The 24,338-nt window shown below is 39.1% G+C and overlaps 1 protein-coding gene across 2 annotated transcripts in view; it reads right to left on the bottom strand.

The window, feature by feature from the left end:
- Hecw (Hecw ubiquitin protein ligase) overlaps positions 1 to 24,338 on the bottom strand; it is a 313,224-nt gene that overhangs the window by 52,619 nt on the left and 236,267 nt on the right. For both annotated transcript variants that reach the window (XM_083120523.1, XM_083120524.1), the window contains 2 exons: positions 21,790 to 21,942; positions 13,667 to 13,923 (listed from right to left, as the gene is read on the bottom strand). In XM_083120523.1, the coding sequence (XP_082976649.1) occupies positions 13,667 to 13,923; positions 21,790 to 21,942 (410 nt within the window). The remainder of the gene's footprint in view (positions 1 to 13,666; positions 13,924 to 21,789; positions 21,943 to 24,338) is intronic.

Raw genomic sequence — 24,338 nt, 5'->3', positions numbered from 1 at the left:
CCCTGGGTTTGTCGGGAAATATGTTTTTGGTTTCGGGATCACTGTGGAGGATTGGGAGAAGAGAGTGCAGTGTGTGCCTGATTTTGTTGAGGTGGGGATGATATTGGGTGATGAGTGCAGGTGGGTTGGTGGCAGCAGGTTTCTTGGTGGTAGTGGTATGTGAGGCAGCTCGTGATATTTGCTTGGTGACCAGGATGGAGGGATATCCACGGTTAACCAGGGCCTGGTGTAGGCGGAGGTTATAATTCTGGCGGGAGGTGGGTGAAGTGTTCAGGCGCTGTCCCCTGAGGGCCAGAGAGAATGGAATTGCTTTTTTGGTGTGGAACGGGTGGGAGCTGGAGAAGTGTAGGTATTGCATGTGGTTGGTGGGTTTTATGTGGATGGAGGTAGTCAGGTGTCCTCCCTCGATGTGCACGTCCACATCCAGGAAGGTGATCTGGTTGGGGGAGTGTGTCCAGGTGAATTTTAGGGAACGGAAGTGGTTAAGTTGGTCCAGGAAGGCTGACAAGGATGGTTCTCCATGTGTCCAGAGCATGAAGATGTCGTCGATGAAGCGGAGCCAGAGGAGGGGTTGGAGGGGTTGGGTAGCCAAAAACTCTTGCTCAAGTTGGCCCATGAAGAGGTTTGCATAGGATGGGGCCATTCTGGTACCCATGGCTGTACCTCGGATCTGTAGGAAATTTTGGTTTTCGAAGGTGAAGTTGTTACAAGTGAGGACAAGGTGGGCTAGGTGGGTCAGGAAGTTGGTGCTGGGGTTGTGAGGTTTGGGTCTGCTATTGAGAAAGAATTCTATGGAGCGGAGGCCATGGGAGTGAGGTATGTTGGTGTAGAGGGAAGTGACATCAATGGTGGCAAGGATGGTATTTGGGGGCAGAAAATCAGCACCCTCCCGCCATTGCCCCCAAATACCATCCTTGCCACCATTGATGTCACTTCCCTCTACACCAACATACCTCACTCCCATGGCCTCCGCTCCATAGAATTCTTTCTCAATAGCAGACCCAAACCTCACAACCCCAGCACCAACTTCCTGACCCACCTAGCCCACCTTGTCCTCACTTGTAACAACTTCACCTTCGAAAACCAAAATTTCCTACAGATCCGAGGTACAGCCATGGGTACCAGAATGGCCCCATCCTATGCAAACCTCTTCATGGGCCAACTTGAGCAAGAGTTTTTGGCTACCCAACCCCTCCAACCCCTCCTCTGGCTCCGCTTCATCGACGACATCTTCATGCTCTGGACACATGGAGAACCATCCTTGTCAGCCTTCCTGGACCAACTTAACCACTTCCGTTCCCTAAAATTCACCTGGACACACTCCCCCAACCAGATCACCTTCCTGGATGTGGACGTGCACATCGAGGGAGGACACCTGACTACCTCCATCCACATAAAACCCACCAACCACATGCAATACCTACACTTCTCCAGCTCCCACCCGTTCCACACCAAAAAAGCAATTCCATTCTCTCTGGCCCTCAGGGGACAGCGCCTGAACACTTCACCCACCTCCCGCCAGAATTATAACCTCCGCCTACACCAGGCCCTGGTTAACCGTGGATATCCCTCCATCCTGGTCACCAAGCAAATATCACGAGCTGCCTCACATACCACTACCACCAAGAAACCTGCTGCCACCAACCCACCTGCACTCATCACCCAATATCATCCCCACCTCAACAAAATCAGGCACACACTGCACTCTCTTCTCCCAATCCTCCACAGTGATCCCGAAACCAAAAACATATTTCCCGACAAACCCAGGGTGGTTTTCAAACGCCCCCCTAACCTCCAAAACATCCTGGTCCACAACACTCCTTCACCACACATCCAACACCCCCCTGCCCATAAATGCAACCGACCCAGGTGCAAGACCTGTCCCATCCTTATCACTTCTCACACCCTCCAGGTGCACACGGCCACTGGCAAATTTACCCTCCATCCCAAAGGGACCTGCCATGCCTCAAACCTTATCTACATCCTCACCTGCAACATCTGTGGTGATTTTTACCTGGGGGAAACATCAACGGCCCTCAACCTCCGCATCAATAACCACCGCTCCTCCACCCACAACCTTGACTTCACTGTCGCCGTCCACACCAACCACCACAACATCAGTTTCAACGACTGCTTCCGGGTAGCGATCATCCACCTCCTACCCCAACCAGCCAACACCTCTGTTCGCAAAAGATGGGAGAGGGCCTATATATCGGCCATGAGTGCAACCACTCCACCTGGCCTGAACAAGGCCACCCAGTAATACCCAACCCTCACCCACCCTCCCGCCCTCCCTCCCAACTCATCCTACACACTCACAGTTTACGACGAGCCTGGTGACGAAACAGTGTTTTTTTCGTTCTACGCACCGCTTCTTCTTCAATGGGGACCTGGCAACTCTGCAGGACCCCAACTTCCGGTTCCGTCTTCTGTTTCTTCTCACACCGATGATGCTATAAATTAGCGAAAATTTTGAATTTTCCTACTGTCCGGTGAGTGTTTCCTTTTACCTTATTTGATTTTTACTTAGCCCTTTTGGCCCTCCTTGCTTTTATCCATTATATATATATATATATATATATATATATATATATATATATATATATATATATATATATATATATATTGTATTGTATTCATGTTCTTCTTGAAGGTTCGCATAACCACATTTTGTACATGCAAAATAATCTAACACAGTTGTTTTTAGTGGTTTTTATTTGATTTTATCTGCGATGTTTTGTTCTGGTTTCCCAGAACTTTTCAAAGCTACACATACAACAACACACACTCCACACAAGCCAGGTGAGGTTGTGTTGTTGTATGTGTAGCTTGAAAAAGTTCTGGGAAACCAGAGCAAAACATCACAGATAAAATCAAATAAAAACCACTAATAATAACTGTTAGATTATTTTTGCATGTATTGTATTCGTTCCTGTATCCCTGAGTAACTAAGTTTGTTTCTTGCATACGCACGAACCCTCTACATGTCAATGGCTGAGGGCCCCCTAAAGGCTTACTTGTGTGCTTGTGATGTGTATTTATACAACTACTGGCACAAAAGGCTGGATTCAATGTACTACATGTTTCCATTGACTACATGATAACTGCAAAAAGTATCAAAATAAATGCAAAGAAAATATCTACAGCTTTAAACTAAAATAAGTTAGTTCTTATTGGCTAAATAAGAACTACAAAAAATATAATCACAAATTTGACTTGTGTGCAAAGAAGGGATCTACTGCTAAATCAAGTCCATTTTCAGCAATTGGATATTCTCCACAATGATAACAAAAAAGTAAAAACAGACCTACGCAATTTATTTGTTATCAAACTCTCAAACTCATCTAATCAGTTTATACCCCTCTCTCCTGTAGTGTTTCAATTGCATATAAAGTGGGCTTCATTTTCTTCTGCATTATTTGTGACTATTTTTATGGTCTGAGAAGCCATTCTGCCCATGCCACATGTGTCTCCAGTCAACTTTTGAACTTGTTTGAAATTAACACAGGGCGACCACTCTAGAACCATGATAAAATTTAAGTATAATTCCTGGTTTTCAAGGTGAACTTTCCAAAAACAAGAGTGCAAGTAGATGTTTTCTATTTCAACCTTACGTATTACTGCCTCTCACCAGCCACACACACAAATATATTAATATACACTGCCTTCCAAAAGTTAAGAAAGCAATGCAAATTTTCGAAAGCGTATGTGAATTTGAGTGGCTGAAAATCATTTCAGATGTAGATGTGAGTTTTTATGTGTAGCTTCCATTTTGTACCTAGGTGCTCAATCTGTGCACTTGAAAAAGCATAAAAGTGAGGATTTCGTGCAAGAATCATCACACTTTCGTTGAATACGCCAGCATGCTGAAGGGTTTGAGGTGCATTTAAAAGCTGATACGAAGTGTTTATAACTTTTGTAGGATTATTTTTGATAATATTCATGTTTCTATGGCTGAAAGAAGATGAATAACAGATAGTGAGCGCTGGTGTGCTGTCAGACGCAATGAGGCAGGACAGTCAATCAAAGATGTCGCCAAGGATTATATATATGAGGATAACCCAGCCCCATAAGCCATGGCGAATGCGGGGATCACTAAGAGGATACGGAAGTTGCCATATGACATTTCCGTTGGAGACGGAAGTTGCTAGCGCCATCTAACCGCTTGGACAAAAACTAAAAGCCCTGTCCATGATCAGAGGCTAACTCATAAAACGATCGTATAAATTTAAGGGATGTACATTATAAAGTATATTTGTATTCAATTTATGTAGTACTGTGTTACGTCGTACATATTCAAACACTTAAAACTTTTAATGAACTGTTGTAAAGATTTTAGACTTTCATAGAAAATTGTGACACATTTCACTATTCTCAAAGTTGGTTATTGACTAACTTATGGTAACGCATCGTGGATCAAGTTTTTGTTATAAGTACATTTCGATTTAGTGTGGCTATATTTTACTTTCTGAACCAAAATTTAGGTTCATTGTGGAGAATTTAAAAGCTTCTGTAATCTCCCTTATGCTATTCCTGGATTAGGAATTCAGTGGTGATTGGTTTCGTGATTAAGCCCGGTGCTGTGAAAGATGTGTTCAATGTGTTTGATGTCTTATGTCAAGCATAGTATAGAATAGGTTAGGAATTGGGATATTTGTGTTTAACGTAGATATCTCATTACAGAACTTTCACATGCGTAGTTTACCTTCTATATTGATTAAATACCATCCTCTAAGAAGTCTAAGCACACAGGTTGAGTTTGATCATTCTAAGCAAAGGTAGAAACTCGTGTAAAAAGTAAATTCGTGTAGAATTAAATTTCAGTTTAGTTGGAAAATAAATCTTTCTTGTATCCTACAAATGAGTTCTGGCTGCATTCGTGAATAGTTATTGTTTTAAAGGAAAACCTAGACATATTTACAACATATTGGAATAGTAAATGATTTTTAATTAATGCCAGTAAGAAGAAGACAATGTGCAAGTTCAAATAAAAATAATGTATATAGTCAGCGTTACAACGTTACATATTCTTACAGTTTAACATTATGTGGCTAATTCTTCCTCTATATTTGCATACAATGAATTTTCATTGTAACTCCACAGTACAATATTTTTTTTGGTAAATGTGCTGCGTTACGGGTAGTTTGTTATTTTAGTGCAAAGGGGAGATATTTCGGTCCTAATATTGTTCATCTCATTGCATATCACGTGGATTGCAATCATTAAACTCCAAGGTAAATAATAGAAAAATCCTGAAATCAATTACAATAATGAACCATCAAGTAAGATTTTTAGTGTAAGAATTAGAATGTTGTTTCTTGTCTTGAATTTTACGAAAACCAGAATATGACCTAATATCATATATGTTTAGTAAATGTATAAGAAATTAGAATATTTTTCTAGATATTTCCTTTGGACAATCCAAGACTAGACTCCACAATTTTAATTATTCCTTTTTTAAATTCATGCATTCCAATGAAAAAAGTCGATTTTCGAAGTATTGAGCTCAAACATCGATATGCGTATTAATCGATAGTTCCTCACTGTTTGAGTACGTTGTCTTCCCCCGCCAGATGGCTCTGCTTGTACTGGGTATGAATAGTCTGTGGTTTATAAGGCCTTAGAAAAGTGTTCGCACAAGTCAATGGAGAATATGCTCAGTGTCCCCAGCCCTGGCCCAAAACCATGGTAACGGTTGAAGTTTTTGCTTGCGATGACGTGTGACCGGCCAAGTGAATCCATCACTTCAATGTAAAATCACGTGAAATGACAAAACGACAGTGTTGCAGTATGCAGATATTAAACACCAGAACAAGAACAATGTCTAGATGAGGATGTGTACTACAGGCTGTGGAAAAGGAGATGTGATAGCCACTAACGTCGTCAAACGGTTGGGCGGGAACTTTACGTCACATACCATGAAGAAGTAATAGGATCTGAGCTGATTATGTCCTTTGCGATTAGTCACTTCATTAAATGATTTACTAAATTTCATCAATTTACATTGTCGAGTTTATTATTTGTGTTCTTTTTGGTTTAGGTTCAATATCTTCTCCGTAGAGAAAATTATGCTCATTTCTTTGTTTTCCTTGACCCTGTACATCCAGGGCCAAGGAAGTCAGTAATAAGGTGTGTTATATACAGTGTACACCAGGGCCGGCGCTAGTAATTTTGCCACCCTGGGAGGTAGCGGCAGATGCCGCTCCCTCTCGAACCCCCCCCCCCTTTCCTCCCATCATTACGTAGCAACGGTAAATTGAAAATTAATATATTCCTAAGTAAAACATCAAACTATAAAATAAATAATTTTATTATACTATTAACCAAAAAAGGATATCTCGCTCGACCACAGTTAAACAATAATTTTATATTAGACTTATTATTATACTTTATGAAAACTCTCTTTTAAAAGTGCCCGACCCTGTGGCCGAGTGGTTAGCACATCGCGCTGCGACGCCAAGGGTCCCGGGTTCAAATCCCGGTTGGGCTTGGTTGTTTGTGAATGTCCATTCATCAATTTCATCATTTCATCACTCATCCCCATCTTCGCAAATTAGCCAAGAGGCACAAAACGCGAAGTAAAATAAACTAAATCAATCAATCAATCTTTTAAAAGTATCTTAAATGTAACAAGTATTAGGAAAGAAATGAAGGCTTGACTTCATATGTTTAACGTTGTAGGTCTGTGATACATGATTGGATTTTTAAAATGTGGGTGATCTAAGGTCTTAATTCTTTCCTGCGTTTTCCCCACATAAAACGGCTTTGGGTTCAACCAGCCTCAAATGAATGGGTGTACCATGGGGGCAACCCTGGGAGGTAAAGGCGGCCGGAGAGTGGTGCTGATCACATCACCTCTAAAATGGCTGAGATCGAGAATGTGTGTGGGCCTACTCCCACATCCCCTAAACGTGCCTTCATGACATGGTGCTATGTGCACAGGGAACTTTACCTTTGCATTTAATATTCTTCTTCGTATAACGCTATCTTGCATAAAATAGAAACAAGGGTGTTTCAGACATGATTGATAGAAGATAGTATTTTTATTAGCCTTAATTTCCAAGAAGAACTTTGTTCGCCACTTGCCACGTTTACAGACAAAGTTCATAAATCCGAAGTTCTACACTCACATTAGGTGCAAAATCATGACTCTTTATCAGTTTAAGGTCTCCTTTCGTGTAATTGTTTTCTTATAGCCAAAAACGCTTTTCGTTCATCTTTTAATTCAGTAGCTTTCAAGTGTTAACATTCCGGGAGTTTTCTACAATTTTCAAATAAAGATAAGATTGCATGTCTTTAAGCTTACTAATATCATAAAAGAAATGGAAAATTCACTATGATGTTCAAGCTGCTCAAATCTTTCTCTTAGAGCTAAAATAATCGTCTACGGCCTGGTAATAAATATCAACTTTGTACCGCTTTAGTGGATCTTCAACAGTTTCATCATACTGAAACTGCTTCTCCTTTCGATTTCGGCCCTGTAGTGTTGCCTATCTTTGGATCATCTATATCTAAATTCGATGCCAATTCTTTCTCATCAACCTGAACTCAAAGGTCGCCCCCCCCCCCCACCGACGCCTCCACGAGTGGAGGGAGGGAGGTCCTACCAGGCTGCCAAGTGGCGTCTAAGAAACTTTCAAATTTTAATCACTCCTGCTTTTTTCAAAACACCGATATGCTTGCAAGAAATCATCAAACACTTCGTAGATTAATATTTTGAAGGCATTTGCTCATTACATTACGTGGAATAAGAAGTCATACGTACCATACCATATAACTAGTGAGCAAAGAAATGTAAAGCCACACAACTAGTTTGCAATACACCGAGCCTCATGTGCGACCATTTGGACAGTTTTATTGTCGCCAATTATTTGAAGGAGCGCATCATAGAACTCTCCCATTTGACATCTCAACAAAGTTAAGGCATATAGTGCTGATTAAACAATATAAAAAAGTCAAGACAGCGTTTGTAATTCTTCTCCTTCGTGACCCTCACCGCCGGGTATGTGGCAGTCTTGGTCAAGAAGGTGTACAAAACTGGGAATTGTGGAGGAGTACCATAGAATTGAATTCGTAGTAGTAGCTGTGGTCATATAGATATCGCAATACTATACTTCACTTCACTGACCTGTAACACTGATCACAAACTTGCATATGCACACAAATTTTAAAATTAAATGCCAATCTGGCGGGCAAAACTATATAGTATCCACATTGTACGAGGGGGTGGGGAGACCATAACAGGGAGTGTATGATACAGGAAATGGTATCTTGGCTCTGTGTAGTCTGTTAAAAAAGGGCGTGTCTGTGTTTGTTCCTTAACGTGCAATGGAAGAATAGATAATGTGGCGTTTGTTTGATTACTCTGCAATCACATGCAGGAGATTCATAACGTGATGTTCTTTTGATTGTATGAAAAAAATACTGGTGACATTTTGAAGGATTCTATAGAGCAGAAGTTTAAAATGTATTATACAAATTAGTAATAGTATTTTAAATATTTGTGGCAACGTGTTCAATTCACTGAAGTATTCTTAAAAAATGTATACTACTATGTAAGACCATTACAGATACATTAACATTTATTTCATAGAACATATAAGCGATATTAAAAAATACAATACTTCTGCAACTCAATTCTGCTTTATGGCCAAGTTACAAAGCAAAAATTAAACCATTAAGCTAAACTACTACAGCTGATCAAAATCTAATTACGGCTTCGCAGTAACGCAACTTAGCTTTGAACAAAACTTCGTGTATATGTTGTGCTTATAAAATACCGACACGAAAGTTGTATTAATCATTTTACACATCGGTAAGAAGCCACACTTGGTTTCTACTGCAGAAACTAGAGACTACACATCGAAAGGTGGAAAAAATCTGCCCTTGCATGTTGACCTGAGACTTCAGTGGGGTTCCCAGGATTTTCGAAAGGGAGGGGTTACGTACACTATTTTTGGTAGTCATCCCTCATTTTGCCATCTTTTCCTACATTTGACGTTCTTTCTTTTTAGCAATACTGGGCCAACGGCAAGGGTTATAACCCCCACCAACTCCCGCTTGGGCACGCCACTGCCTGTGAGAATGAAATATTACTTTATGCCAAGTTTGCGTGAAAGCAAAGTTATACAATATTACATTTCATGTTAGGCAGACTTTATATATTCGCGGAAACATGTTGTGCACTGAAGAAAAAAAATACAAGTGCATAGCCTAGTGTAAATATAGCGTACATAAATGCTCATTTGAACTTTTCTTTTCTGGTATACACAGTACATTATGTTCAACGTACTTGGAAGATGTATCTTGTAATAAATAATAATAACAAGTGGTGTGCGGTATCTAGAAAAGTCGGGACCGGGATCGGAAAGAAAAATTCTGTCCCGATCCCGACTTCAGCAAATGACTTCCCTACTTTTCTGGATCCCGAGCAGTTGGGAAATACCGAATGGTCATTTCAAAACGGTATTAATTCTTTTCTTTTCTACATTGCAAGTGCCTGGAACTTATCGGAAATTGTTAGTTTTCATTCCAGAAATACAAAGACAATCACTTAAGGTGAAAATGACGTGTAGAATTTGAAATTTCCAGAGCGTCGGAAAATTTCGGAAATTTTCCGTCCCGAAAATTTCCCGACTAGTCGAGAAATTGCGAATATTTCCCATCCCGAATGACGGGATTTAAAAAAAAATCCCGTTCCGATCAATAATATTCTGTCCCACATAACAATAAGTACCTATCGATATTTATTTTCAATTTGTCTAAAGCCACAAAATGTAAATGGGTGGAAATGCTCATTTGTGTACTCGATTTCGTGTGTTCAGTTTCTGGTATGGTTTTCCTATCTGCATAGTGCAACACTAACGCATAGATTTGGAATTCATTTCATTGATAAATTCACTTCTTACCGTCGTTTCGTCATCACGAGTAAACAACGGATTGGCCCAACCTATACTTCTAATAACCTTGAGTGTCCCATCCTGTAATAGATAATCCTTGATGTCGCTATTTTCTTTGGCGTTGATCGTAATTTCTCGATTATGGAAGCAATTCCAAATAAGTGAAACACTTGTCCGGAGACGTCTTAAGGGTTACTGCACCCTGTGATGATTGATATATTGCTATAGTAGCCAAGCGGAATCAATGAGCGACCTCCACAACTGTTACATCCATGGTTGCAGATGCACTTGATAAGACAATATCTGCTAGTACTGTGCACCGAAGGCTCCACATGAAGGGATTGTATGCCCGAGTACCACGTGTTTGTGTTGCACTAACCGTCCAAACCAGAGGGGCAAGATTAAATTGGTGTTGTCAACATGTCAATTGGACTGTCTCAGATTGGTGCAATGTCCTGTTAAGGGACGAGTGCAGATTTGCCCTGGAATCAGATGATACGTGTAGAACGAGGCACACGCAATCAGGCCAAGAGCATCATCGAACATCATGCATTCAGAGGTGGCAGCGTCATGGTGTTGTCTGGAATTTCAATGGGATATTGCACCGAGCTGCACATCTTTAAAGGTGGTTCTGTAACGACTGCGCGGTATCGGGATGAAGTTCTAGACTGCATTGTGAGAGACTACGCTGCAGCAGCTGGTCCTGAATTCCTCCTTATGGATGACAATGCCCGTCCCCATCGAGCCAACATCGTTGACGAGTACTTGGAAAGTGAGGGCATTTCTCGTATAGAGTGGCCAGCATATTCCCCCGACCTTAATTCCATTGAAAACCTTTGGGATGCCCTCGGTCATGCTGTCTCTGCACGTTTACCTCCTCCAGCCAGTCTCAGAGAGTTGGAAACTGCCCTAATGGAGGAATGGCGATTGCTCGCATCTGCAAAGGTTGAGCACCTCATTGAAAACATGGAAAATCGTTGTAAAGTTTGTGTAAAGGTCCGGGGTAGTCACATACCATATTAATGTAAGTTTTGTTTGGTTTGTTTGCCTTTAAACATCATTATGACCCAAATGTGACGTCATCATATAACTTACGAAAAGTAAATATTTTTCTTTTCATATTTGTACACAATTCTTGTTTTCTTTAATGCATAAGCACATTTGCTACCTTCATTTGCAATTTTGTGTTAATCAAAGCTTTACTTTTCCATTTTTGTTGATTTTACCATCGCGTGCTTAACTTTTGGAAGCATGTTTATAAAGGATCTGTGTGATTTCAATGTATCCAAAAATTCTAATTCAATTCAATTAAATGGTATATACAAGAGTATACTATTTAAAATATTAAATTTAAGGTGAACTTTTCTAACGTTGGAAGCAGCCCTGGCACCCACCCAGCATCGAATGATATGGGCACCTTTGGGAAACCCTGGGGGGTAAAGGTGGTCAGGGGTGTGATGCTGATCACATCACCCCCACTCACGATTGGATCAAGAAAGTGTGGGGCATTACCCCCACACCCCTATATGCCTTCATGGTGTGGTGCTAAGCACAGGGGAGCACTTTACATTTTTACCTTTACCAATTTAAGGTGTGGGATTTACATTTGCCATTTCATATACTCAGACTCAAAAGGCTCCGTGGTCACATAACCCACCCTCGATTTCGCAAGGATTTTTTTTTTATGAAGATTATGTGTTGCAAAGTGTGAAGAAAGAAATTCTGGATCACGGAAAGTAATTTTTGGAGATCTACGTGCTACGAAACTTACACTTTTTTAATATTTAAATTCCTTACCTACGTAATGTTCATACAGTTTTCCAGGGCTTTTTCTTCTTATGATTGACTTGTGGAATGGGATAATTTACGATATGTTATTGTGATGTATTGGCGGAAACAGCTGCGAGATGCGATGAGGAATATCATTCAACATATTGTTGAACAGTATCCTCAGCATGTGTAAATACGTTGTCTTCTGGAACATCGTGCTCATTTTTTTTGGCAACTGCAGGCCGTAAAGGGGAGGTTTGTATTTTCTGAATGACATGTGGGATGGGATAATTTGAGACTTCTTATATGATGGAACGTAAGGGGAGGGTAGTATTGTGGAAAAGGACAACAAAGACTTTGAACATACGACTTATGACTTTAACTTCGACCTGCAAGTGCCGTTGGATAAAGAGGTAAGTTACCTTATGAGGTTTAATTTTTTTCGTACCATTCTAATGTTTCAGTGCGGAAAATAGTGTTGGGCAGGTTGCTCCGGGCAGTTTCTAACATGCCTTCCAAAGGGACTCTATAGAAAAAGGTGGGGCCGTGATAGCGGTAGCAGGCGGTAGGTTAATTACCCCAGGGGTGGAACCTGGAATTGGCAGGAAAATTTGACAGCAATTTTCATGACATTTCTTCGGGTACAGCCCTGAAAAACCAACTTTTACATACATCCATCGGTATGGGTGCTACGAAACTAACATGGCCGCAAGTAGACTTCCACCTTGTGACTTCAAACGGCTACATCTCAACTATAAACGGCTGTACAGTACTAAATACTTCTTCCACGCTCCAGAATTTCTTTCTTCACATTCAGCAACACATAATTTTCATTAAAAAATAATTCCTTGCGAAATCGAGGGTGGGTTATATGACCACGGACCCACTCAAAATACAAACACCAAGTCACAAATGTTATGAAATATACTAATCTACGAAAAATTGTTAATTGTATAAGAAATTCAAATTCAAATATACGATTTCTTATCTTGCAATAATCTTTCTGCCTGTCAGATAGATCGCTCTGCAAAGGACACTAACAAAGTAAAGGGATTGAGAGAATTCTGTTTTACTTTCCACGCAGCTTTCTTTTCTTTTCCTTCCTCGATAAAAATAAAAGATAAACTGTGAAAAACTTGCTTCAGGGCATTTATAAATATGTATAATTTCAATGGGATTTGGATTAATAAAAGTTGCAATTTTTGACATCTACAGAGAAAAATTCACATACAATTCACACATATGGATCCAATAATTCATGCATAATTGCCAGAATTCAAGGAATTCCCTGTCATTGGCATCCTGTAATAGTACTGGCATAACACAGTTATCTGTGGCAAATGAAGGTCTCTCAGTAGTAGTAGTAGTAGTAAAAAAAAATATTGTATGTATATACCTTGGAAAATGCAGAGGCAAAGGTCAGCCAGTCCCCCCTCCCACCCAAAACCACACCAGTTGTACAAGAAATTAAACTTTGCCCCAGATTCCCAGTTTGGAAACTAAATCAGGATATGAATCTCTGATAAATAAGATCCATTCCATGTGAAAGTGGGCAAACAAGGTTAATTCACTGTATTTTAGATATGTAGGCATAAAGTTATTTCTTAATTGTTTTGGATATTTTCTGTGCCAATTTTAAAAGTTATCAAAATTTTCTATTAATTTCTATTAATGAAGCCGAGCTTTATAAGAGGCTAGATTTAGTGCCATTTACACGTAATACTACTTCCGAAAGCAAGTTAACAGCTTTTATTACACAAAGAATTCTGTGTGGTCAAGCAGACAATCCACCTAGTTGTTTGTAAACTACAGCTTGTGGCAGCTTTAATGGAGGCATCAACATGACGTTCCCTGTGCATCTGCATAAGCCACTCGTAAGACCTGGTCTGCCTTGGCTGGAGTTTAAGAACACACGTAAGTAATCCTCTTTGGTTACAAAAGAGAGACCTGTAGAACCATGCAAAGACAATAGAATTAAAATAATGTGTTTATCTTACCTTAAAAGGATTGTCAAGTCAATATCATCACTCAGTCTGTCCAAGGCAAATGTTCCATCTACTCTGATAGAATTGATTTTATCTCGCAAGCTCTGGTTAGTTCCCACTGCTGCATGGCGTTCTTTCAAGATGTCCATTATATTCGGCTGCCTCAAAAAAGCCACAACCTTTTCATTGTAAGCTGTAGGGATTTCAGGAATCACACGTGGCACCATTGGAGAGTTGCTATTTGGAGGCCGAGGAGGAGGAATTGGGGCCTGAAAGAGGAAAAAAATATTCAAAATCCAGAGCATTCGGAAAGTTCCTGAACTCATCATTTTTAAAATAAAGCAACTGAGGCATTCATCTGCATGAGTTGGCAAGCCTGTCACTAGGGATTGGTATGACCTTGACGAACGAGTTTATGTTATGTTTAGAGCAGTGCTGCTGTTACAGTCCTCGGTGTGAGACCTACAATCAGTTTGTTAACAATGCCTTTTACACACGCACAGCGAATCAACTTGTTGGAAGTATATTTTGTAGTGCTGAGCCGATACCACTTTGAACCGATACCGATGCCGATCAGTGGCATGCCCAAGAGGGGTACCCTTCCTTGGCCCAGTATTCCTAAAAAAAGAACGTCAAAGGTAGGAAAATATGACAAAATGAGAGCTGACTACCAAGAAACAGTATACATAACCCCTCCCTTTTGAAAATCCTGAGCATGCCACTGATGCCAATACTCTTACCGATACCCACCAATACTGATGTCGATACTGATACTTGTATAATTCCAATTTAAAATAACAAAGGCTATATTATATATATATACATATGCATATACATAAATATATTATATATGTGTGTGTGTAATTATTATTATTACACTTTATACGTATGCATTTCTGACGAGGGGCGATGAATAAATTAACCCACCAAACGATGCTCTGTTGCATTGATGCATCTCAACTTCACAATCTTTTTTTAGATCAGTGACAATCAATCAATGAGAGATATATTAATAGAACCTAAGAGCGAGGCAATCATGTCGTCGTCGTCCCCCTCTCCACCAATGTTGAAAAATTAGATCATGCCTCTTCAATCTCCTCTAAAACTAAGGGATCACTCTTCCCAAACTAACATAAAATCATCCGTGAACACAAGAATAATTGGTGATTTACCAGCCCCGGACATGATGTCTAAAACTAACAATAAAGCTGTAATGTAAAACCAATCTAGTCTCATTTTTGTCCTCTAACGAAGAGAATAAAAAATAGTAAACGAAATGTAACGAGAGAATGAAACTTACCAGTCTCTTGCTTTTATATCAGGTGATGACTTCAGTACAGTGATATTCCGACATGACCTTGCTTTCGATATATACTTTCAGCAAATGTTTTTTTTTCTTAAAAATGCATAGTTCTGTTGCTTGGCATGGAAGGAAATCCAAACCCATCACTACACTTTCCAGAAAGTAACTGCCACCATCTGTTGTTCAAAGAAAATTATTGCCCTGCCATGTTTCCTGTGATGAAATATGCCTGCTGAGACCCAGTTATCCAGGTCGGGACAAACAAAAGTCTAAAGTTGGAAAGGAAAATGGGGATTAGCCCAGTTATTTGAATTTCCAGGAAAATGCTATGTACTATGCCTGAGACACGTCCACCACTTTCATCGACAATGGCCTTTTTGACTGCAGGAAATCTAAAGAGAGACATGTCCGCAAACACCAAAGAGAGTGGAAGGATTCCCCGCAGGTGCATTGTTGGCTTTCGGGACCTCATGGGGGTTGTTACACAAGACGGCATCTGTATGAACAAAGACTGGCAGACTTCGAAGACAACTAAACAGAAGCATCGAACTCCTATGGTGATAATTTCACGTTACGCTTCATTTGCAAGTGACTTTGATCTGCATATGGATCTTTGTGTCACGTACTTGCTGTTCACGGAAACTTGGTACAGGTTCATTTAACAAATGCACAACTATATTTTTTTTAACCAAAGGTAAGTTGGAAAAGGTGAATGAACCTTTGAAAAGGAACAAATTTTAGTTTTGGCCACCCTTCTAGCGACTCAATAACAATGGTGTTGGCTAGTATTGGTGCAAAAATATCAACCGATACCCCCTCATACGGTATTGGTATCGGCTCAGCCCTAATATTTTGTGTTTGTCTTGTGAAAGATGTGTGTAGAAATAGAGAACTCTATTTCCCGATGATCCAGCACCAAGTAAAAATGCAGAGTATGATTGTTTTAAATTTAGTTTCAATATTCTTTTTGTATTTTTCAATGCCTAAAAGTTGGTTTGCCATCTTGCCAGTGTGTTATTGACCTCAGAGATTGCAGTATTACTCACATTTAGTTTGCAAATTATCCATTGTGTATTCCAAGATATAGCTAACAAATGTATGTATTCATTACCTTGACAAGTTCAATAAATTATAAGCATAAAATTCTCAAACTTGAGTACACTTTTTGAACTCTATGTACTATATGCAATGGCTAAGCTTTAAATTGACAAGAAAAAAGTTAACTTGTTAGATTCTAGAGATTCTAAATTCTAAATTATTATATTATCTTCTGCCGGCATATAAAATGCACTTTTTTCTTTAAAAATAGGTCTGAAAAACAGGGTGCGTCTTACATGCTGATACTCAGGTTACACCATCAAGAAGAAGAAAGAGATCCAGCATTTCACAAGTTTGTGAATGGGTCAAAGCTTCTTGGATGCCATGAAATCCAAGACAGTGGTTAAATCATTGTAGAAGTCTGAGGACTCATTCTGATTTGGAAGAGGTTTCAAGCAGGGCTGAGCCGATACCGATGCCAATGTATCGGTATCGGCTGATACCAGTGATATCGGCATCGGAAAGTATCGGTATGAATTCATCTACTGATACCAACCGATACTTTTCCTGCATATTGGTCTTTCACGGGGTCCGCAAAAATGCTGTGCGCCACTTTCGCAGTGTGGAAATTATGCAAAATTCAAACTGTCTATTTATTTTGCACCAATTTTGCCCGAAAAACTATATTTCACAATTACATAATATGTATTTTAATATTCCGATGCAATTCTTGAATGTTCTAAAGCATATTTCTTGGTAAATTCATGCATATTATTGGAAAAGAATATTTACACACCAATACTGATCAATATTTTGAACAAATTTTAATTATTTCAATTTTCAAGTATTGGGATCGGTGGTAATCGGTAAGAGTATCGGCATCGGTATCGGCTCAGCCCTAGTTTCAAGTGATTCTTCATTTAGTTCTGGAGATGAATTTCTGGGTTTTGACGAAGATTAAAAATGTATTCTTTCCTAGGTAGATTAGATAAGTTATTTGTTAGGGATGGACCAATAAGGTATTTTGGTCGATACAGATAAAGTAATGATATAAAATTTACCAATACTGATAACCGATATTCTACGAATCTGATATAAAATTCCAAATGGTCCTTGAAGAACTTGAATGGGTCATTGACTCCTTAATAAATGTGTGTTTCGAGGTGAGTGCAGTGCAAAATATAAGGTATGCCCAAATGAAAAGAAGACTACGGTTATATCTAAAGAGTATTATATTACAGATTATTTGCATTACATAATAAGTGAATTACAATTAATGTGTAACATGATACCTACACATAATTGCCATTGATATTGATGCACTGATCCCAGCACGTAGAAGGGAATGGATGGCTTCAGTGTAGAAACTCCTGGGTTGCTTACGGATCCAGTTTTCCACGGTGTTCTGCCTTCCTTGTCACAGATGAACCGTTGACCTTTCAGTGATTGTTTTAAGGGGCTGAAGATATGGGAGTTGCATGTGGAAATATCGGGGATGTATGGAGGATGTGTGAGGACTTTCCATTGAAATGTTCTCAGCAGGTTGAGGGTCTTCTTGGCCGCATGTAGCCTAGCATTGTCCTGGAACAGCACTACCCCTTCGAGAGCTTACCTCTGCGCTTGATTTTGATGGCCTGTTTAAGCTTCAGCAACGTGTTGCAGTACCGCCTGCGATAAATTTGTAAAGCATGCTCGCTTTCTGCACAAAGAAATTGGAGTACAACTCTCTGCACTGATCTGGAGGAATCCATAATGCACCCGTCCGCGCAAAACCACTCTCGCCAACTGAGGAAACAGCAGGCGAAGTCGTTCGCTACACCTGCAAACTGGGACAAACACCGTGCCATCTATCGGCAATCATATTTACTTTCTTTGATTAGATACAATGCCGCTACAGCAAAGGTCTCCTTTTCATTTGGACATACCTTATATTTAGACACTTACTTTTCTAATAAGTAGGGCATGGGGATTCTCCATAAAAAATTAACAAAATGGCAGAATTTTGCACTAAATTATAAGATATTTTTAGATATATAACAGACCGGCAAAATATTTGGTAAATTTACAGATAAACTGATACACTAATATGAGTTTATCGGCCAATACAGATAAGAGTACCAATTAATCTGTCCCATCCCTATCATTTGTTGAAAGTAAAGTAAAAAAAGTAAAGTTCTCCCCTGTGCTTTGCACAACGCCAAGAAGGCATATAGGGGGTGTGGGGTTAGGGCCCCACATTTTCTTGATCTCGGCTGAACCTGGGGGTGATGTGATCAGCACCATGCCCCTGGCTGCCATTACCCCCGAGTTTCCTCCAGGTACCCACTTCATATGACGCTGGGTTTTAAGTTTTAAATCTCAATGTCTATCCTCTTACCAAAGTCGCAGTTCATACGTGACACACTTTTTCACATGGTCAACCCTCCCAGCACAATTACGTACACTGGAAAGAGTTTCCCCAGCTGTCTTTTCCAGTGTTTGATCAGTTGGGGTGGTAGAGACTGCCACCAAAGGAAATATAAGCATTGTTACCTTTGAGCAAAGAAAATTATGTATAATGTTGAACAATATGCATTTAAAATTCAGGTTATGCAAAATTATCACTTCCAACAAAACCACTGAAACTTTTCTGTAAGGTAATAATCAATGCATGTTGTTCAGACAAATTGTCATTTGTATTTTCTTGTTGCCATGCCAGTCTACACATGCTCAGTGTGTGTGCGAGGCGAGTAGAGAACGACATGCAGGAGTTGTACGTCTAGTCATTTATGTGTTTATTTGTGTAGAACCTTTCACTATCTTTAGTGTATTTACATTCATTGTGTTATTATAGTGTAAGTAATTAATCGTACATGTTTCATTGAGCCAGAGTGTAATTGAAATACACAAAACCAAACACACAGAAACTAGGAGCAGGAGGGAGTTCACATGCGGTACTCCACCATGCTGCAAAAGTTAACACATGTATTTATATATATAGGTTGGGGGAAGATAGGTGTGCAATTATGAGGATGATAAATTTAATTATGTCAATTTGTTCTAACATGTATAAATAGGCATTTACTCAACATCAACTGCTATCCCAAATGCTATGGTAACTGCATATCCCTGAATCAGAGTCTACTTAAAAAGAAGTAAAGGATTCCAGTCTAGAAGTGACATAATATAGACAACTGGTTTGCATTCATGGTTATTTGGTGATCACTGCCACGTGCTGCAAAACCAGACGTCCCAAATTTCAACACCTGGATAAGGTTTGTATTTATATTGTATTTGTCTCACCATTTCATTTCATCAGTTCGTCATTCATTAGAATCGTTGCAATTAATCTAAGAAGTACAAAAGTGGCAAAATAATTTAAATAAAAAGCGGAAAGAACAGTGACAATGTTACTCAAGCTAGATGAGCTGACAATGTGTGATACACTTCAACTCACTCGGGCAGGATCAGATTAATGTCGTATTTACGCACGTATAAGGTGTGTGTCTGTGTGTATAATGTGCACCCTGGTTTTTGATGGGGAAAAGGGACAAGCAATTATATCTCATACATACGGTAATGTGCAGTACAATTCAGGTTCTAGAAATGGCTTTCTTAGTTGTAGGTCATAAAGCTATTGCTTTGCCAATCAAGAGCAAATTACATCATACCTATTCAGAATACCTAAACTCTTAGTCATTAGTTTTGAGCCAAATTTTCTATCAAATTTACCACCTGTTGCTATGTGGACCAATACACATTGTGTATACAATGTGTCACCAACCCACGCCACCTCCTCCCTCTCTCTCCACTGTTTAGCATTCCAAAGCTTTCACTTCTGTAACCACCTTGTTTATTCTGTAGTAGAAGAAAGCGAAATCAAAATTATGTTATGGGTTTGTAGTGCTCAGGAAGTTATTTTCTATTATTTCTTGCCCAAGAAATACCACTGACATGGGAGGTGCATGCTTGAATTCTGACAGAACGGCACTGCTTATCTTGGTGGCACAAAACATTCCGTTACAAAGTGAAAAATCATGGGAAATAACCATTTCAATTTTACAGTGTTTTTTTAAAAAAATGTTATTACTAAAGAAATCCAACCTGGCAAATTTGTATTTGCGCCTGTTGATATATACATGTCATATGCAGTGAGATAATGAAAACATGTGTGGTTTTATGTTGGCTGTCCGAATTATTTTATGCATAATACGCACCACAGTTTCTTGGGAGCAAATTTTTTGGAAAAAATTAATAAATACAGTACACATATGTGGAGACCCATACTAACAACATCAGAATGCCCTCTAATATACAATGTCAGTTATAACTTTTAGGTCAAATTATGTTGGATGACTTGTTATATTTTTAACAATATCCCATTTTTGTGGCACTTTTCAGATCATTTCCTTCTGGTGGAAGCCTGGAAATGTTGTCCCTCCCCTCTTAAATGCAACCTGACCTTGGTGCTGGAATAGCTATTGCATCACAAGATTTAGTTTTAAGGGGAAACATCTCTTACGTACCAAGGCTTAGGCATGTTTTTTAAAATATTTCTATTTTCCAAATGTACCTTTTAACCCAATCCTTGTTTTTAAATAAGTGACACGGCATGTAGGATAAACCAGTGCCAAGTGAAGCCTGAAGAAGGGAGCTGTAGGAACCCCGAAATGTTGCTCAAACAATAAAATACTCGCCAATATGTAAGTAAACAGTTTTTAATGTTTTTTAAAAGAATTTTTTAAGAATTTTTTTAGAAAGCATTATTCAGTTTGCCACAAGTGAGTAATTCACACATGTGCTATTATGATTTCACTTTTACTTTGGCTTGCGTCTTCCCATTGTTATTGAATGTATATTTATCAGTCAACCATCCAACTTTGTCCAACAAAGATATAAAACAATTATAAATCTGATAAAGTGAAAATGCAAATGGATGCTCAATATAGCCTACATAATCAGAAGAAAATTTAAAATTATACTAGTTATGGATTGGAGATCATAATTTCTTAACATGTTCGGCAGAGCCATAGTTAGAGATTCCTGGGTGTATTTCCTTTTTCCCAGCACACTAATGTAAGTTTAAAAAAAGAAGAAGCATAATTAATTGAAACACAAAACAATCTCAAACAGAACAAAAGCAGGGTGCAGATTTTGATGAACCTCTGGTTATAATAATGTGAATTTTATTGTGCATTTTTTGTCATATTAACTATTTTTTAAGTTTTAAGTCATTTTTTCAAGTTTTATGTCATTTTTCTGGTTTTACGTAATTTTTGAGTAATTTTTCGCATTTTACTTCTTTTTCTGGTCTTTTTTCGCATAATTGCAAAAAAAAAGTATGTAATTGCATTACGTTTCACTCACTCATTCTAAGCCAGGAATTGACATTTATCGCCTAGATGTCTGTAACAATGAAACAAATATTCTATCACCACATGATTGTAGGAAGAAAGCAACATGGCACTCGACATTACCTACTGCAATAATTTTGAATAAGTTAAGATTTTTACATATTTTTATACTTAACATTCACATACACCTTGAAATTTCAATTCAAATGTTACAGAAATAAGAACTATGCCATACTAATCGACATACCCTGAAATAAAGAAAAAAAAATTAAGTCATTTTTATGTCATTTTATTGATATTTTTAGGTTATTTTAAAAATAATTTCTCATTTATTTTTAAGTCATCAAAATCCAGGCCCTGTTGATAAGACATTTCCAAGGTTCATTTTAACATAAATATGAAGAATAATAACTGCTATAGTACATGAAAAAGAGAGAAAGATAAAGTTGAAGTAATCTTACCCTAGCTTGATTTAATTCCTCTTCTCCTGCACTACGACTTCTTCTTCTTGCTCCAGGCAGTAGCAGTTTGTGAGGATTCAGGTAGGGTGCTTCTGTTGGAACTCGTGGGTCAATAAAGGTGGTAGTCTTAGAAGTATGGTCAATAAAAAATTGCTGAAAAAAATAAATGCATTCCTTAAAACAGATGATCTTTCATGAGCATTGTTACTGTTGTAATAATATGTAACTGTGCATACATCATCTTGATATGATAAAAGTACAAAATAATGCACATATCAGGCATCTGAAGTTCAAAATGAAGCTGAAGCGGGAGAATGATTGTGCATGGATCATGCATCTATACATTATTTCAAAATCACAGGATTATGCTGCATTCAATATTGAGAAAATGATGTAGGAGGGTCACAAATACCATATTGAAACTAAAAAAAATATATAATTAGAATTACTGTTGTAGATACAAATTCCACGTGGTAAGCATGGTTTTCGTGTTGTGCAGGCAATGTTCTGTGTTTCCGCATTGCAAATTTAATTGGTTTTCCAATAAATTTCGAAGGACCACTACTTTCATTAACAAAGGTTACGGAGCTTGGGATGGAGATGGTAGCTAATGGCGGCGATTGGGGGGGGAGGGGTTGCCCCACCACTCTTTACTACTTTTACCTCTGCACTATGCTAAACCGTATCGACCAAGGGAAAGTAAACTGTCCTTAACCCCCCCATCCCCTCAGTTTTGGCATCTTGCCCACCCCATTTTAGAACCCAATTGCCACCACTGGATGGTAGTATGTAACTGCTTTGTTTCTTCCAAGGTCAAACAAAGTATGTAGTGATGCACTACCACCTCCATCCCAGATGCTATAATCTTTGTTAATGAGGCAGTGGTCCTAAGTAATTAATCGGAAAACCAATTAAATTTGCAACTTGGATTTTACTTATGAATACGAAGGTCACTATGAACGTTTTGAGACAGGCTGTGATACGGACCATTGTTTTGCTTCCAAGAAATATGGTCAGCAGCAACATCTTTGCTTCAACCATGCAAGTTTCAACCTGCTTGGCTTATCAGTGTGGCTTTCATTTGTTTCCGTCCATGCGGCGTCAGTCCTCTGCAGTATGGAGCTGGGAAGAGAGCACTTTTGTGGGATGATTTTCTTAAATGAGTCCCAGGACCTGGAGCAATAGCAACAAGCTTTGAGAGAGCTTGCTCCCTCCCTTGCAACAATTTTTCAGTGGTTTCGAGAATTTAAAAGAGGTTGAAACCCATTGGAAGACGAGGAGAGAAGTGGGCATCTGGCGACCACAGTGACTGTGGAAACCATTGCCTGTGTGGAAAAAATGGTTCGCGAAAACAATCAACATTTAAGGATATTGAAGTGGAACTACAGATTGGATCGCCTTCAGTGTTCAAAATTCTGCATGATTACTTACGAGTCAGGAAAGTTCCATCCCGATGGGTCCCTCACATGTTGACAGATGAGCAAAACCATATTTGCGTGGAATGATGCGAAGAAATGCTGGCCAGATTTGATGGACGCAACTCTAGAGGCGTTTCTGACATCGCTACTGGTGATGATCCTTGGATTTACCAGTTTGATTCAGAGAATAAGCGTCAGTCAACAGTGTGGATTTTTCCCGATGACATTCTACCAACAAAAGTGAATCGGCCCCAAAGAGTCGGAAAGAAAATGGTGGGAACTTTCTTCTCCAAAAGCAGTCATGTCACATCTGTTCCCTTGGAGGATCAAAAGACTGTTACTGCTCAGTGGTACACAACAGTTTGCCTACCAAAAGTTTTTGAGAAGCTTCAAGAATAGGGACCAAGGATAGGACTGTGAGTGATCCTCTTGCACCATGACAAAGCATCTGCCCACAGAGCCAACATCACCATTCAATTCCTGGAGTCCACAGAGGTTAAACTTATAACTCATCCACCTTACAGTCCTGACCTGGCCCAATGTGATTATTTCCTGTTCCATACAGTAAAAAATCGCATGCACAGAAGATCCTCCACTCCTGGAGAAGCTGTTCATGCCTATGAATGTGAACTTACAGCACTCAATGAAAATTAGTGGAAAAACTGTTTTCAAAAATGGTTTACAAGAAAGGAAAAGTGTGACAGAATGTTGTGACAAGTACTTCGAGAAAAAACAGTAATGAAAATGATTTTATCTTTCTTAATTATTATGTATCTCTAAACTTTCATAGTGACCCTTGCAATAAGTGCAAATACATAATATAAGGGCTGAACCAATACCACATCGTTGCCTTGTAATCAAGGGGTCCCGGGTTCGATACCCGGTGGAGGCACAAGTGGTTCGGATCCCACTTTAAACTGTAGGTCCAGTCCCAATTAGCCTTACTGTGCATAAAGTGGACTTAAAGCAACAAATCAACAACAACAACCAATACCACTTTGAACTGATGCTGATACTTTCACTGATTCCGATACAGATACCGATGCTTGAAAAACTGTAATAATTAACTTGTTCAAAATATATTTTAATCTTGGTGTGTAAGCATTCCACTCTAAAATTATAACTATATGC

The sequence above is a fragment of the Lepisma saccharinum genome, chromosome 4 (assembly GCF_977018435.1).
Source record: "Lepisma saccharinum chromosome 4, izLepSacc3.1, whole genome shotgun sequence".
Lineage (NCBI taxonomy): Eukaryota > Metazoa > Arthropoda > Insecta > Zygentoma > Lepismatidae > Lepisma > Lepisma saccharinum.
Note: the sequence above shows the minus strand (reverse complement) of the source record. Positions and strands in the feature narration are given on the sequence as shown.